The sequence below is a fragment of the Musca vetustissima genome, unplaced genomic scaffold (assembly GCF_032173495.1).
Source record: "Musca vetustissima isolate MV318-11 ecotype Yass unplaced genomic scaffold, APGP_CSIRO_Mvet_v1 utg24951, whole genome shotgun sequence".
Taxonomy (NCBI): Eukaryota; Metazoa; Arthropoda; class Insecta; order Diptera; family Muscidae; genus Musca; species Musca vetustissima.
This window is the reverse complement of record NW_026884436.1, coordinates 38153-53970: the sequence shown is the minus strand read 5'-3', so window position 1 is coordinate 53970 and position 15818 is coordinate 38153. Positions and strand designations below refer to the sequence as shown.

At 37.5% G+C, this 15818-nt stretch overlaps 4 protein-coding genes across 4 annotated transcripts; 1 reads left to right on the top strand and 3 right to left on the bottom strand.

The window, feature by feature from the left end:
- Positions 1–593: 593 nt before the first annotated feature.
- Positions 594–2076, bottom strand: LOC133331450 (DNA-binding protein RFXANK-like). Its single transcript, XM_061539841.1, has 3 exons — positions 2056–2076; positions 1032–1211; positions 594–962 (listed from the first exon to the last, which is right to left on the bottom strand). The coding sequence occupies exons 1-3, from the start codon at positions 2074–2076 to the stop codon at positions 594–596; spliced, it is 570 nt and encodes a 189-aa protein (XP_061395825.1).
- Positions 2077–2228: 152 nt separating this feature from the next.
- Positions 2229–8521, bottom strand: LOC133331449 (DNA-binding protein RFXANK-like). The gene is made up of 4 exons (XM_061539840.1): positions 8517–8521; positions 7766–7966; positions 2667–3039; positions 2229–2597 (listed from the first exon to the last, which is right to left on the bottom strand). Exons 1-4 carry the CDS (start codon positions 8519–8521, stop codon positions 2229–2231), a joined length of 948 nt encoding a protein of 315 aa, XP_061395824.1.
- A 1448-nt stretch (positions 8522–9969) lies between these two features.
- Positions 9970–10591, top strand: LOC133331445 (NADH dehydrogenase [ubiquinone] 1 beta subcomplex subunit 9-like). The gene is made up of 3 exons (XM_061539837.1): positions 9970–10092; positions 10182–10324; positions 10396–10591. Exons 1-3 carry the CDS (start codon positions 9995–9997, stop codon positions 10587–10589), a joined length of 435 nt encoding a protein of 144 aa, XP_061395821.1. The 5' UTR covers positions 9970–9994; the 3' UTR covers positions 10590–10591.
- Positions 10592–12856: 2265 nt separating this feature from the next.
- On the bottom strand, positions 12857–13186 carry LOC133331448 (DET1- and DDB1-associated protein 1-like). Its single transcript, XM_061539839.1, has one exon. The coding sequence runs from the start codon at positions 13163–13165 to the stop codon at positions 12857–12859; it is 309 nt and encodes a 102-aa protein (XP_061395823.1). The 5' UTR covers positions 13166–13186.
- Positions 13187–15818: the final 2632 nt, after the last annotated feature.

Genomic DNA, 15818 nt, shown 5'->3' with positions numbered 1-15818 from the left:
GGGTCTGCGCTTCCTTCGTTAATGCTACAACAATCCCCCTGTGTAGACTTGGCTGGGCTGGTGTCCAGCTCATCTTCAGTTAGGGTGAGATTCAGTAGCAATTCCTCCTGAAGCGTATCCCCATATTGCTCTTCCGGTATCAGTCTGTCTAACTGGTCCAAGATTTCCTTACTTTGCTCCTCTACACTATCACGGATAGCGTTTCGAGTCCCGTGAGACTGATTTTCATCAGTCTTGACCTGCTCGTTTGCCAAAAGAATAGCCGGTTCGTCAACGTTCGGATTTGTAATTAATGTACTTGTAACAGATACAGCTGCAGGTGCCAAGACATCCCTTAAGACGTTATAGAATTTTTCTATTTATATGTAAGTTTTTCTATTCACACGTAGGACAATTTTTTTAATTTATATGGAAGACTACTTTATTTATATAGAGAACCATTTGGGTCCTCTATTCGTCTTACTTCTCACAATTACATTTATTATTTCTAAGTCCTAATTGTTTATCGGATTTACTTACCTTTTTATTCTACTGTTAACCTAACTTATTTTCACATCCCCTTCCTCTTCATCATCCCTCGCCGTCAACTCTTCTCATAATGACAAAACTGCAGTTAAATATTGTTCTAGGACAGCTTGTGATAGGGTGGAACCATTCTCTATGGCCAAAGCATAGGCCGTATCACCATTTTCATTTGTCGCCGTCATATCCGGGTCACGGGATAATATCTCATTACAAGTATGCGGATGATTACCAGCAGCGGCATACATTAAAGCTGTATTACCCACAATATCCATATGTGTAGATTCAGCACCCTTATCCAAAAGTAGCCGGACAACTTCATGATGACCACCCGAGGCGGCAAGTATTAAAGGGGTAACCATTTCCGGGGCCTCTTCATTGATATTGGCCCCGGCCTCAACTAATGATTGCACTGTGGCAAATTGGCCATAGTAACAGGCCTAAAAGAGAGAGAGCAATTTTGAAATGTATTATCGAAAAAAATTTGAAAATCTAAATTTCCGACTTACCCAATGCAAAGGTGTAAACCCGAAACTATCTTTAAAGTCGATATTTATGGCTTTCTGCTGTAAAATTTGTTCATCTGTCAGTTCACCTTGTCCGGCCCGTTCATGAAATGATAGTTTGACTTCAACGGGACAAAATGTGGCTTCTGTATTACCTCTTTGAAGATTGGTGAGGACGGTGGTCTGTATATATCAGGAGGCTATATCATTCACAGAATATTTTTCCAAGGCTGTCGGAGGCTGTATCATTTAGAAAATATTTTTTCCAAGACTGTCAGAGGCCAAAGATTATTTTTCCAAGGCTATCAGAGGCTGTATCGTTTAGGGAATATTTTTTCCAAGGCTGTCAGAGGCTGTATCATTTAGAGAATATTTTTTCCAAGACTATTGGATGCTAAAGAATATTTTTTCAATGCTATTGAAGGCTGTCAGAGGCTGAAGAATTTATTTTCAAAACCTATCGAAGGCTGTATCATGTAGAGAATATTTTTTCAAGGCTATCGGAGGCTGAAAAATAATTTTTCCGCAGAATAACTCGGAAGTTTATTTGTCGGCAAGTGCCGACACAGGACATGTTGTAGTCAGACTTGAAGCTAGTCGGTCAACAGGGTCTGCGCTTCCTTCGTTAATGCTACAACAATCCCCCTGTGTAGACTTGGCTGGGCTGGTGTCCAGCTCATCTTCAGTTAGGGTGAGATTCAGTAGCAATTCCTCCTGAAGCGTATCCCCATATTGCTCTTCCGGTATCAGTCTGTCTAACTGGTCCAAGATTTCCTTACTTTGCTCCTCTACACTATCACGGATAGCGTTTCGAGTCCCGTGAGACTGATTTTCATCAGTCTTGACCTGCTCGTTTGCCAAAAGAATAGCCGGTTCGTCAACGTTCGGATTTGTAATTAATGTACTTGTAACAGATACAGCTGCAGGTGCCAAGACATCCCTTAAGACGTTATAGAATTTTTCTATTTATATGTAAGTTTTTCTATTCACACGTAGGACAATTTTTTTAATTTATATGGAAGACTACTTTATTTATATAGAGAACCATTTGGGTCCTCTATTCGTCTTACTTCTCACAATTACATTTATTATTTCTAAGTCCTAATTGTTTATCGGATTTACTTACCTTTTTATTCTACTGTTAACCTAACTTATTTTCACATCCCCTTCCTCTTCATCATCCCTCGCCGTCAACTCTTCTCATAATGACAAAACTGCAGTTAAATATTGTTCTAGGACAGCTTGTGATAGGGTGGAACCATTCTCTATGGCCAAAGCATAGGCCGTATCACCATTTTCATTTGTCGCCGTCATATCCGGGTCACGGGATAATATCTCATTACAAGTATGCGGATGATTACCAGCAGCGGCATACATTAAAGCTGTATTACCCACAATATCCATATGTGTAGATTCAGCACCCTTATCCAAAAGTAGCCGGACAACTTCATGATGACCACCCGAGGCGGCAAGTATTAAAGGGGTAACCATTTCCGGGGCCTCTTCATTGATATTGGCCCCGGCCTCAACTAATGATTGCACTGTGGCAAATTGGCCATAGTAACAGGCCTAAAAGAGAGAGAGCAATTTTGAAATGTATTATCGAAAAAAATTTGAAAATCTAAATTTCCGACTTACCCAATGCAAAGGTGTAAACCCGAAACTATCTTTAAAGTCGATATTTATGGCTTTCTGCTGTAAAATTTGTTCATCTGTCAGTTCACCTTGTCCGGCCCGTTCATGAAATGATAGTTTGACTTCAACGGGACAAAATGTGGCTTCTGTATTACCTCTTTGAAGATTGGTGAGGACGGTGGTCTGTGGTCGATATGGTAGAAAGGCGGATTTATGTTTACCCGTTTGCCCCGAAGCTGAATGATCGTGTAGGAAACTCGAAGAATGCAATGAGTTGGGAGTGGACAGAGGTGTTGAGGTGATGGTATTTGGGGAAGGTGTATCGGTTTGGCGTTGTGACTCTTGGCTAGCTTGTGTAGATTGTGACATGATTATTCTGAAACAATAGAACATATTTTTTAAATAATTTTTAAGGTGTCCAAAAGTCGTAGATTTTGTAAATATTTTTTATGGAGTTCAACAAGGGCGTAGATTCCTGTAAGGCAATAATATCGGCTTTGTACTTCTTGAGTACATCTGCCAAAGCGAGAACTGCGCCTGTTCTGTACAACGTCCGAACATTCCAAGTGCAGATTCGCAGATAGTGGTCCTTTATACGTTTGCGGGGGTTGTCAACATTAGCGGGTTTGGTTTTTTCTTTGCTTTTTCATAGTAGGAGGGGTTTTCCGAATGTGGGCAACTAACCCGACACCTCAACTCTTTTTTTTATAGTTCTTATTGGTGAACTAGCGGCACATATTAGCTCACTACTTCAACGGTGTCTACAATTGAGATGAAAGAGGGTCCAAGATAAGCTTGGACTTAACCATGTTAAAGCCAATCAGAGCCGATGCTTGGTATCTATCATCCCCTACGCCACGCTTTATGTAGGTCCAGAAAAATATCCTTAAAAAATCCACCCACGCCTTATGTAGGTCCCGAAAAAATATCCTTTAAAATCCACCCACGCCTTATGTAAGTCCCGAAAAATATCCTTAAAAAATCCACCCACGCCTTATGTAGCTCCCGAAAAAATATCCTTAAAAAAATCCACCCACGCCTTCTGTAGCTCCCGAAAAAATATTTGTTTACAAATCCACGCCTTGTTCAGATGCGGGAAAATTCTTCTTTAAAAATCCACGCCTTGTTCAGATGCGGGAAAATTCTTCTTTACAAATCCACGCCTTGTTCAGATGCGGGAAAATTCTTCTTTACAAATCCACGCCTTGTTCAGATGCGGGAAAATTCTTCTTTACAAATCCACGCCTTGTTCAGATGCGGGAAAATTCTTCTTTACAAATCCACGCCTTGTTCAGATGCGGGAAAATTCTTCTTTACAAATCCACGCCTTGTCCAGATGCGGGAAAATTCTTCTTCACAAATCCACGCCTTGTTCAGATGCGGGAAAATTCTTCTTTACAAATCCACGCCTTGTTCAGATACGGGAAAATTCTTCTTTACAAATCCACGCCTTGTTTAGATGCGGGAAAATTCTTCTTTACAAATCCACGCCTTGTTCAGATGCGGGAAAATTCTTCTTTACAAATCCACGCCTCGTTCAGATGCGGGAAAATTCTTCTTTACAAATCCACGCCTTGTTTAGATGCGGGAAAATTCTTCTTTACAAATCCACGCCTTGTTTAGATGCGGAAAAATTCTTCTTTACAAATCCACGCCTTGTTTAGATGCGGAAAAAATCTTCTTTACAAATCCATGCCTTGTCTAGATGCGGAAAAAATCGTCTTTACAAATCCACGCCTTGTTCAGATGCGGGAAAATTCTTCTTTACAAATCCAAGCCTTGTTCAGATGCGGGAAAATTCTTCTTTACAAATCCACGCCTCGTTCAGATGCGGGAAAATTCTTCTTTACAAATCCACGCCTTGTTTAGATGCGGGAAAATTCTTCTTTACAAATCCACGCCTTGTTTAGATGCGGAAAAATTCTTCTTTACAAATCCACGCCTTGTTCAGATGCGGGAAAATTCTTCTTTACAAATCCACGCCTCGTTCAGATGCGGGAAAATTCTTCTTTACAAATCCACGCCTTGTTTAGATGCGGGAAAATTCTTCTTTACAAATCCACGCCTTGTTTAGATGCGGAAAAATTCTTCTTTACAAATCCACGCCTTGTTTAGATGCGGAAAAAATCTTCTTTACAAATCCATGCCTTGTCTAGATGCGGAAAAAATCGTCTTTACAAATCCACGCCTTGTTTAGATACGGAAAAAATCTTCTTTACAAACCCACGCCTTGTCTAGATGCGGAAAAATTCTTCTTTACAAATGCACGCCTTGTTTAGATGCGGAAAAAATCTTCTTTACAAATCCACGCCTTGTTTAGATGCGGAAAAATTCTTCTTTACACATCCACGTCTTGTTTAGATGCGGAAAAATTCTTCTTTACAAATCCAAGCCTTGTTTAGATGGGGAAAAAATCTTCTTTAAAAAATCCACGCCTTACGTAGTCTCGAAAAAATATTCGTTAATAAATCTACTCTTTATGTATTCATTTAAAAAATCCACAACTTATGGAGATTGGAGCCCTGTAATACCATAGACAGACGACAGCCTTAATTTGCATTAAAAAGTTCTTAATTTCAATTAAAATTTACCCCTGACAGACGAGAGTTTCTTCATTTATGAACCAGTTTTTTGTTTCAAAACAATTGTTTGTCTGTGTGTAGGAAGAAAATATTGACATTTGTTTACAATATTTTTTAGGATTACATCTTTTTGAAATTGATACATGGCAGGAAGGAAAACTAACAGCTATAATGAAGATAAAACAGCTCCAAATTTGAAGAAATGTTGAATTTTTCCTTTATTTCTAATTCTTATTTTCGTAAACATAAACAAATTTGACAACAATCAATTTATTTTCTACAGCATTGCCATATTGAAATTGCTTAATTCAGTATAAATTCAGTTTGATTTTGTGCATTAACAACACATAAAAATGAGGATAATGTACAAGTTAATTTGAATTAAGGCTGTTAATGCAAATTAAAACTGTCGTCTGTCTAGGCTATAAGAAATTCTTCTTTTAAAAAATCCCCTTTGAAAGCATTTTTGTCTGGCAATGATGTGCTCCACCTTCTATGAAGCCGTGTGGCAACATTCCGCCTTTTCAACAATTTTTTTTTGTTTTCTTATTTCTTATTGGATACATGCTGAGCCGAAACCACACAACAGAACAGCTGTATTAACCGGCAAATTGCGCACATTGAATTGTTGTTGCTGTTTTTGTACGGGGACAGTACAATAACAAAAAAAAAATGGTTCTATGGTGTTTTGGGTGGCAAAGAGGGGGTAACATTTATTACCCACCGGTCAATTCATGTCTCAACAAAACAGAGACTTCCCCGCCATTTCTTTTTTCGTTTGTCAAATTGGAATTGCGTTTCAGGTGAACTTTTCACTCCGCAATGGAGCCTTCGCCGCTCTTCTCATCACCGTTGTTTGTTGTTTTTGTTTTGCTAGAATTCTTTTACTACGCCTTTTTTACGTTCTGCACTCTTTTACTACTGTCGGTGTGTGTGTATGTGTGTGTCTGTGAGTGCGTACGAATGTGTGGTTCTCCTGGCCTGGTGTGTAAACAAGAAATGTGTTTAGGGCGGCGTTGGAATTTTTTTCCGCGTCACATTCCATAACAAAAAAAATTTCTTATTTTTGATTGGATTTTTTCTTCTTCTTCTTATTGATGACTTACCTTTTGTTGTGGAGAACAAAATGTTCGCATTTATTGTGTGGAGATTTTCACGGTGGGGATTTTAAACAGCTTAAAATCCAATATTTATTTTCGTCGTCAGTTGGGTTCTCTTATTTTTGTTTGGACACACACACCGCGAACGCCAAAAACAAAATTCGCAATGAATTCCAATTGTATACAAAAAAAAAATAAATGAGAGGTATGTGGATTGCAACATTGCAGGGTTGTATTTTTGGTCGTGGAGGGAATTTTTTGTGCAATGTTGTACAGTCAGAATGTGTATTGTACTGTACTGTACCATATAAATAGAATCCAAGTTGACACATGGGGATATTTTCAAATAGGAATTTGTTGCGAATTGTTTAAAGAATTATATTTACCAAGGCTCCACCATAATCTGGAAAAGACGTGGATAAAAAATTTAAAGGGTCTATTAACAGACGTGGATTTAAAAAAATGTAAAGGGTCTTACAACTGGCGCTATATGCCAAATCTGGTCTTGTTCCCAACATTAGATACATGAGAGCACAATTGCTTGCCAATATGGAAATTCAATTGTTGCTTTCCCTCCTCTTGTATCACATTTGATTGTGTTTTCTATTGGCGCTGAAACTGGTCTGTACTCTGAGAAATTAAATTTCTCCAGAATTTTCTTTGCATGGGTTTTCTGTGATATTTTGATTTGATCATGGCTGTTTTCTATTTCGATACCAAGAAAGTATGATGCGTCATTGCTAAAGATTTTGAACTCCGATTTTAAATTCTTAAGGAAATAGTCCAATTGCTGCTTCGGACCATTCCATTTGGTCAGCTTTTTACCACATTTCTCTATAATATATAAACAACTGTCTGCGGAAATGGTTTTAAACCCAAGCTTCTTAAGGAAATTTTCCATTTGTTGGTTCCAGCATCTGGGGGCTTGTATCAAACCTCATAGACCTCGTTTTAAAAGGCAAACTCTATTTGTGCCTTCATTAAAGCCATCAGGTTGTTCCATGGTAAACTGTCTCGTTCAGTTCACCATAGCTGTAGCTACATCGAATTGTGACAAATGTGATCCTTCAGTTGCAGCAATACTCAAAACTGACAGACAGTCTTGCTACTGGACTGAATGTTTCATCGAGCCTAATCCTTCTTTTTGTTTAAATCATTTTATAACCAATCTTGCCTTGTCCTTCCCAATACTGCCATCTGCTGTTGTTTTGACTCGATAAACCCATTTCGACGGGAGTGCCTTCGCTCCTTTGGGAAGATTCGAGAGTACGCAGATATTGTTTTCCATCAATGAGTTCATCTCTAATTTCATGGTTCCAATCGTTTCTCTCTGTACTTTCAACAGCTTCCGAAAAAGTTGATGGAGGTTCGAGGTTCATAACTGACACAATTTGAAACTATAATAGTTCCATTCCTCAACCTTTTTACATTAATATTATCATATGTGTCATCTAAGGCATCTCTATTACGTTTTCCAGTTTGTATTTCTTCAAAATCTTCCATATTAGATGTAGAATCTTGGGCCTGATTGTCACTTTCATTGTCTTGCTGTTCGACCTCTATATCCGCTTTCTCTAGTACTGTTTCCGGAGGGTATACATCTTGCACCTCATCTTCTGAACTGTCGTTTAGACGAATTCGTATAGGTATTTCATCCCCTTGCGTTTTTTTCAATATTAGTGGAAATCTTATTATGTAGCTTTTCCAAAATTTCTTGTTCTTACAAACTTTAATTTCTTTTCTTCCTTTCTAAAATTACAACTTTTAATTTCTTCTGAAAATATCACATCTCTGGATATTTCTACGGTATTTCCTCTTTGATTTAGACACGATATATCTCTTCGCCGTCATATTCAACAAGATATTCAATTATTGCCTTTCTATCCATATTCTTCCGGCGTTGACTGGGAGTATGATTATATACGATTATACTTGGGCGTCTTGTTCGCGGCTTCTTTCCATACCATAACTCGAATGGACATTTATTCTCTATAGATGATTTTCCTGTTCCATATACATAATATGGCTGATTTGACAAATTCTGCACAAAATGATTTTGGAAATTCTACATCCTTGTTTGAGCTAATAAATGTTCTAGCCATGGTTCTATTTTCTCTCTCAGCACCACCATTCTGTTGAGGTGTATATGGAGCGGTGAACTTTTGACTCACTCCATGTTTCGCTAGAATTTCCTTCGCCTCTGCATTGGTAAATTCACCACCATAGTCACTGAGCAATGTGTTTATGTTATGTCCTTAGGATCTGACTTGAGCAACCATTTCTACCAATGTATCGTTAACATCAGATTTTTTCTTCACGATATAACCGTATCTAAATTTTGTGAAGTCGTCCTTATAAACGACTATATACATATATCATCTAAATGATGATGGAAATGGTCCGCAAACATCGGTCGATATTAACTCTCCTGGTGACTTTGCAGTTTCGCCAAATGGTAATCTTGATGACTTACCAAAATGCAAGGCTTACAGATTTCATTGTTTTTCTTTACCCTTATTCCCATCTCGTTTTCTAGTTTCTTCTTAACGTATTGCTTATCTTGGTGTACCCATCTTTCATGATATAATTACATAATCCGCAAACATCGGTCGATATTAACTCTCCTGGTGATTTTGCAGTTTCGCCAAATGGTAATTTTGATGACTTACCAAAAATTCAAGGCTTACAGATTTCATTGTTTTTCTTTACCCTTATTCCCATCTCGTTTTCTAGTTTCTTCTTAACGTACTGTTTATCTTGGTGTCCCCATCGTTCATGATTGCAGCTTCGACTTTTCTATTGAACTTGAAGCACATTGATATACAGACATCTGATGAAAATCAGCTCTATATAATGTTCCATTTGCCTCTCTATGTCCACATAAAACCGTTTCTCCATTTACATCAAACTGACATTCATTTATTGTAGAATAAAACTTACTTGATGGATTTCTATCGTGTGAGGCCAACACAGAAAAAAAATTTCTGGATATACCAGGAACATACATCATAAAGTTTTACTGTCTTCTCGACATAATTTTCAACAAAAATTGAATTGTACCTTTTCCCATTGCATGTAAAGTCTATTTGCCTGCAGCTTGTGTAGAATGAGATTCTTTGAAAGATTCGTAGTCGATAAAGAATTCTTTTGAATTTGTTACATGCCTTGTTGCACCATTGTCAATTCACCAATCATTGACATATATGCTCAAATTAACTTCATTCGTTACAGAATGGAACGATGGTTTTGGCTTACTGATAGCTTTGACTTGCATGGTTTTCCATCAGCTATCCACTTCTTGCAGTCTTTAATCCAATGCCGCTTTGCAAAAGGGTCCATTTATTTTACGCCTGCCTGAGATTCTTGAAAAAATATTTTTAAAAATGCATGCCTTTGATTCGACCTAAAAAAATTTAAAAAAAATCCCCGCCTAGTTTAGGGCTTCAAAAAAAAAAATATTTTTTTCACATAATCTACGACACCTCGGCGACTAAATCCACACGTAGAAAACCAAAAATACAACCCTGTATTGTAATAAAACTACCACTTATATACAACACTGAGCTGTCAACTTGAAATCAGTTGTTCGCAGATTGGTTGAATTATATTGAAAAACGACGATTGGATTCCAATACAAATCTCCGCCACAATGAATAATATACCAAACGGTATTATTTCACACACACGCCGTGTCCAAAGCCTATACAAGAGGGCTTTGCGTAATTGCGAGGCCTGGTATGATCGCAGGTAAGGATAATGGAATCCACAAATGAAAACTATTCTCTGTACCGAAAAGGTTATGTAATTTGGATTCATCTTATTTTGTTTTTCTTTAGAGAAATCTACCGCTATCGTGCCGTACAATTGCGTCAACGCTTCGAGGAGAATCGCAATGTGACGGATATGGCCAAGGCTGTGAAATTGTTGGCTGCCGGTGAACAGGAATTGTTCAATACTCAGCATTATCAACCCATTAAATGTAAGTTGGTGTTGTTGTTTTTTTATTTCTTTCATTCATTGTTTTTTTTTGTTATTGTTTGTTGTTTTTAGTGGCCAACAGTCCCGGTGGCTGTGCCTTTGAACGTGAGGTTGAGGCTCCCGATTGGGTCTTGGACTACTGGCATCCCTTGGAAAAGGCTCAATATCCCGAATATTTTGCCCAACGTGAACAACGTAAAAAGGAATTCGTTGCCTGGTGGGAGAAACAATACGGCAAACCTGATCCCAAGGATTTGCATCATTAGGAGGGTGGTGCCATTACCCTGTTGAGAGGCGGCAATACTGTGTGTTGTGCATGAAGAAGAAAATTGTGTATTGGCGAAAAAAAAGAAACCAAAACTTTAGAAAAAAATTAAAATAAGGAAATTACCTATAAAAACAACAACAACAACAAAAAGGATTTTTTTAATGGTCCAAGGGAACAATGATTCCATGCCTCAGATGGTTGAGAAAAAAATATTATTTAAATAATAGAACTGAGCTTGAGGTGGTCATGAAAATCGAAATCATGCTTTAAAAAATCCTTAAAAAAGATCTAAGGTGATCCTGAAAATCAATAGCATGCTTTAAAAAATCCCCGAAACGAAACATGCCTTAAAAAATATAATTTCTGGGGTCACGTCAGGTGGAGTTAAAAACAGCAAGGAAAGTAGTGAAGTCGGACTGGGCCGACTATAAGATACCCTTCACCACTTTGGGTATTGGGTAAACAGATGTATCGTAACAGACGTCGCATGTTTAAAGGACCAGTAAAATGAAATTGGATCCATAAACATGTCATTCTGCAACCGATATCTAAATCTGAACCGATTTTCACGAAACTTAACACACATCATTCTAGACCTAAATCATTAGGCTATGCAAAATTTCGTGCAAATCGAAAGATATATAGGGGCTTTGGTGCATCATTTACATTAAATCGGACGAAAATATATATGGGAGCTATATCTAAATCTGAACCGATTTTCACGAAACCTAACACATCATTTTAGACCTTAATCATTAGGCTGTGCAAAATTTCGTGCAAATCGAATTTTCGTCCAATTCGGATCATAAATACGACCTGTACTGTTGATAGAAATTTTTAAAAAAATCCACGCCTGTTGATAGACCCTTTAAAATAATTTTTAAAAAAATCCACGCCTGTTGATAGACCCTTTAAAATAATTTTTAAAAAAATCCACGCCTGTTGATAGACCCTTTAAAATAATTTTTAAAAAAATCCACGCCTGTTGATAGACCCTTTAAAATAATTTTTAAAAAAATCCACGCCTGTTGATAGACCCTTTAAAATAATTTTTAAAAAAATCCACGCCTGTTGATAGACCCTTTAAAATAATTTTTAAAAAAATCCACGCCTGTTGATAGACCCTTTAAAATATTTTTTAAAAAAATCCACGCCTGTTGATAGACCCTTTAAAATAATTTTTAAAAAAATCCACGCCTGTTGATAGACCCTTTAAAATAATTTTTAAAAAAATCCACGCCTGTTGATAGACCCTTTAAAATAATTTTTAAAAAAATCCACGCCTGTTGATAGACCCTTTAAAATAATTTTTAAAAAAATCCACGCCTGTTGATAGACCCTTTAAAATAATTTTTAAAAAAATCCACGCCTGTTGATAGACCCTTTAAAATAATTTTTAAAAAAATCCACGCCTGTTGATAGACCCTTTAAAATAATTTTTAAAAAAATCCACGCCTGTTGATAGACCCTTTAAAATAATTTTTAAAAAAATCCACGCCTGTTGATAGACCTTTTAAAATAATTTTTAAAAAAATCCACGCCTGTTGATAGACCCTTTAAAATAATTTTTAAAAAAATCCACGCCTGTTGATAGACCCTTTAAAATAATTTTTAAAAAAATCCACGAATGTTGATAGACCCTTTAAAATAATTTTTAAAAAAATCCACGCCTGTTGATAGACCCTTTAAAATAATTTTTAAAAAAATCCACGCCTTTGGCTAGACCCCACTATAATCGTAATAAAAACACAATTTCATATAGACCTTCAATTCTGTTTATCTTTGTTTTTTTTTATTATTTAAAAAAATTATAAATATTTTTTGTTTGTTTAGAAAGATTTAATTCGAAATTATTCAAATTCTAGCGGCTATTGTACGTTATTATTATTAAATTATTAGTTTTGTGATTCGAATTCAGGCATTGAAAGAGAAATTCAAAATTAAAGAAAACAAAAACAATTGGGATGCTTCTTTGTTTTTTTCATTCTAAACATAAACATACAAAAAAATTGGAAAAAGAAAACAAATGGGCGAAAAAAAATTAAAATAATTTAATTTTGTATGTTTGTATATATGTTTCATATGCGGGAGTGTATTGGTTGTATGACTTCAAAAAATCTATTTTTCATCACGGCCACCAATAATTTTTTTTCCAGTTCCAGCTTTATCTCCATCATCATCATTCGCCTCCCCCCAAACAGCATAAATACAAATTAAGTCTCATTTTCTTCTACTATGTGGGTTTTTTGTTATTCGGTTCTGCATTTATTCCGCCTCCAGACGTGGACGCTTTTTACAATTATTACCCGCACCACCACCACTATTGTTCGCATTACCCTCATTGGCATGATCACGTTTCTTGGGTAGTATCTTCTTATCCCATTGCTGGGTCAAATAGCGGAGCAGTACCGATCGCTTGTCCAGCACTATATGCTGTTCCGAGGGACAATCGTCTGTGGGCAGATAAACGGAAGGTCGTTTTTGTGAGGTACGCATAGCATGCTCGGTATTGAATTGCGAGAAATTCTCAGCATTGTGGCAGGGTAGGCCCTTAATGAAATCGGTTACTGACATTTTTGTGGAGAGGGGTGGTGTGTTTTTAATGTTGTAAATTTGGGGTTGCTGTCAACCACTAAATCAAATCTGTGCTTGATCCAACACGCTGTAAAATTTCCCTGGACTCGAAAGACACCAGGCACCGCACCCAACCAATAAAGCGAGGGGCCAGAGGTTGACGTCTTCTATTTATTTATTATTGCTTAGCTCACTGCTGTCAATAACGAATAGTTGTTGTTCTTTTTTTGTATTGTTGTTGTTTTTATTGTGGTTGCTTGTTCGTCTTCTTCTTCCTCCTCCTCTTTTGACTGGAAAATATAGTTTTGCAGCCACACTAGATTTTCTTTGTATTGTTGTCCCGTGTATGAGGAATTTTCCTTTGTTGTGAAAACGACTTGTTGTTGTTTGTATTTTTATTAATTAACCGGAATTTTATTGCCAAAATATTCGAAATTTTGGAATTAGTTAAATAAAGTCTGCTTTTGTCTTTTGGGGTTCTTCTATTCTTTTGATATTGCTTTGCTAGAGTTGATAAACATGTCGATAGTTTTATCGATATTTTGCCGAGCTTGCATTTGCAATGTTCTATCGATAGTATCGTTGATGTGTGCTTAACAGCTGTGTGCACACACACTGAACATACACCATCTGTTGTGCACACACTGAACATACCCCATCTGTTGTTTAGACATGACAAAATAACAGAAAACTGCTTTAAAAATTGAGAAAAAATATTTTCAATGAATCTAGGCCTTTATTAGGGCTTCCAAAACATATTTTTAAAAAATCCACGCCTTTATAAAGGCCTCAAAATAATATTAAAAAGAAATCAAGCCTTTTTAGGGTTTCCAAATAATATTCTTTAAAAATTCGTTAGGGTGCTCTAAAAATATTTAAAAAAACCACCTGAGGTATCCATTTTCATCACCCGATGAAATAGTGAGCTAATATGTGCCGCGAGTTCGCCCATAAGAGCTATAAAAAATTGGTTGAGGCGTCGGATTAGTTGCCCACAATCGGAAAACCGAACCTACTATTAAAAAGCAAAGAAAAAGAAAACCAAACCCACCTAATGTTGACGACCCCCGCAAACGTATAAAGGACCACGATCTGCGAATCTGCACTTTGAATGTGCGCACCTTGTACAGAACAGGCGCAGTTTTCGCTTTGGCAGATATACTCAAGAAGTACAAAGACGATATTATTGCCTTACAGGAAATGCGATGGAAAGGAACAGGCGTAAGTAAATCAGAGGATTACACACTCAATTGTAGCTGCCATGAAACGAGAAATGAATCTGGCTGCGGATTTATGGTTAACAGGAGAATAAAACACCTCGTCTCCAGATTCACTCCAGTAGATGAGCGAATTGCTATAATCCGTATAAAAGCGAAGTTCTTCTACATCAGTCTCATTTGCGGCCATGCTCCGACAGAAGATAAAGATGAACAGATCAAAGACATATTTTACGAACGCCTAGAAACAGCATATGACCGTTGCCCTGGCAATGACATCAAAGATTTTTATGCAAAAATCTGAAGGGAAAATATCTTTGGCCGTCGCCGTCGGAAAATTCAGCCTCCATGAAGAAACATTAGACAACGGCATAAGGTTGATTAACTTCGCGGCAGCAAAAAACATGGTAGTTAGCAGCAACAGATTCAAGCATCTCGATATACACAAGGCCACTTAGATTTCTCCCGATCGAAGAACGAGAAATCTAATCGATCATGTTATGATAGACGGAAGGCATTCATCCAGTGTTTTAGCAAAGGTACGCACCCGTCTTAATGTAGCAGCATAGATGCGATCTAATGTAACACGGAAACTCGATGTCCAAAAGCTGTAAATACAACAGATAGCAGAAGCCTACTCAGCTCAACATACCCAACTGCTTGACGAAAGCACCCCTTGTCCCGATAATAATATAGAAGCACAGTGTCAGAGAATTGCCCACTCCCTACAAACGGCAGCAAAAGCAACACTTGGGTACCAAAGACCACCATCAAGAAATCCGTGGTACGATCAGGAGTGTCATAATGCAACTGATATGAAAAACGCAGCGTGTAGGGCAAACCTGCGGAAAGTAGCAACACGTAATCCGATGGAGAACTATTGGGAGAAAGGGAGAGAGGAGAAACGTATTTTCAGTAAAAAGAAGAAAGAGCAAGAAAAACATGAGCGTGAGCAAATCGAGATGTACAGGAGTCAGAATGAAGTCCGAAAATTCTACCAACGGGTAAAACATCAAACCGAAGGTTTGGTGCAGGCACATCCTTCTGTAGAGATAAAGAAGGAAACCTGGTGACAGATACATACAGCGTGCTGAAAATCTGTAAGGAACATTTTGAAAACCTTCCGGTATCAAATAGTGGCGGTGAAAAGGATACCCCAGAACCAATAAGAGATGATGGTATAGAGTGTATACCACCTAGCCAAGATGAGGTCAGAATAGCAATTAATCGGCCGAAGAACAAAAAAGTAGCAGGTGCCGATGGGTTACAAGCCGAACTATTCATGCACCAATTATTGGAACCTCAGCATCCTGTGTCCCGGTCACAAAAAGGAGACAATACGATATGTGCCAACAATAGAGGAATTAGCCTTCTTCCCATCGCATATAAAGTGATATCCAGAGTACGGTGTGAACGACTGCCGCCAATGACATTAT

Coding starts and splice junctions, on each gene's coding strand:
- LOC133331450 (XM_061539841.1), bottom strand. CDS start 2,076: ATGGTTCTCTATATAAATAAA. Junction 1,212..2,055: donor TGGTTCTCTATATAAATAAA/GTAGTCTTCCAT, acceptor TGATATATACAG/ACCACCGTCCTCACCAATCT. Junction 963..1,031: donor GGTTTACACCTTTGCATTGG/GTAAGTCGGAAA, acceptor TCTCTCTTTTAG/GCCTGTTACTATGGCCAATT.
- LOC133331449 (XM_061539840.1), bottom strand. Junction 3,040..7,765: donor GATAATATTAATGTAAAAAG/GTTGAGGAATGG, acceptor CTATTGTTTCAG/AATAATCATGTCACAATCTA. Junction 2,598..2,666: donor GGTTTACACCTTTGCATTGG/GTAAGTCGGAAA, acceptor TCTCTCTTTTAG/GCCTGTTACTATGGCCAATT.
- LOC133331445 (XM_061539837.1), top strand. CDS start 9,995: ATGAATAATATACCAAACGGTATTATTTCACACACACGCCGTGTCCAA. Junction 10,093..10,181: donor GAGGCCTGGTATGATCGCAG/GTAAGGATAATG, acceptor GTTTTTCTTTAG/AGAAATCTACCGCTATCGTG. Junction 10,325..10,395: donor GCATTATCAACCCATTAAAT/GTAAGTTGGTGT, acceptor TGTTGTTTTTAG/TGGCCAACAGTCCCGGTGGC.
- LOC133331448 (XM_061539839.1), bottom strand. CDS start 13,165: ATGTCAGTAACCGATTTCATTAAGGGCCTACCCTGCCACAATGCTGAG.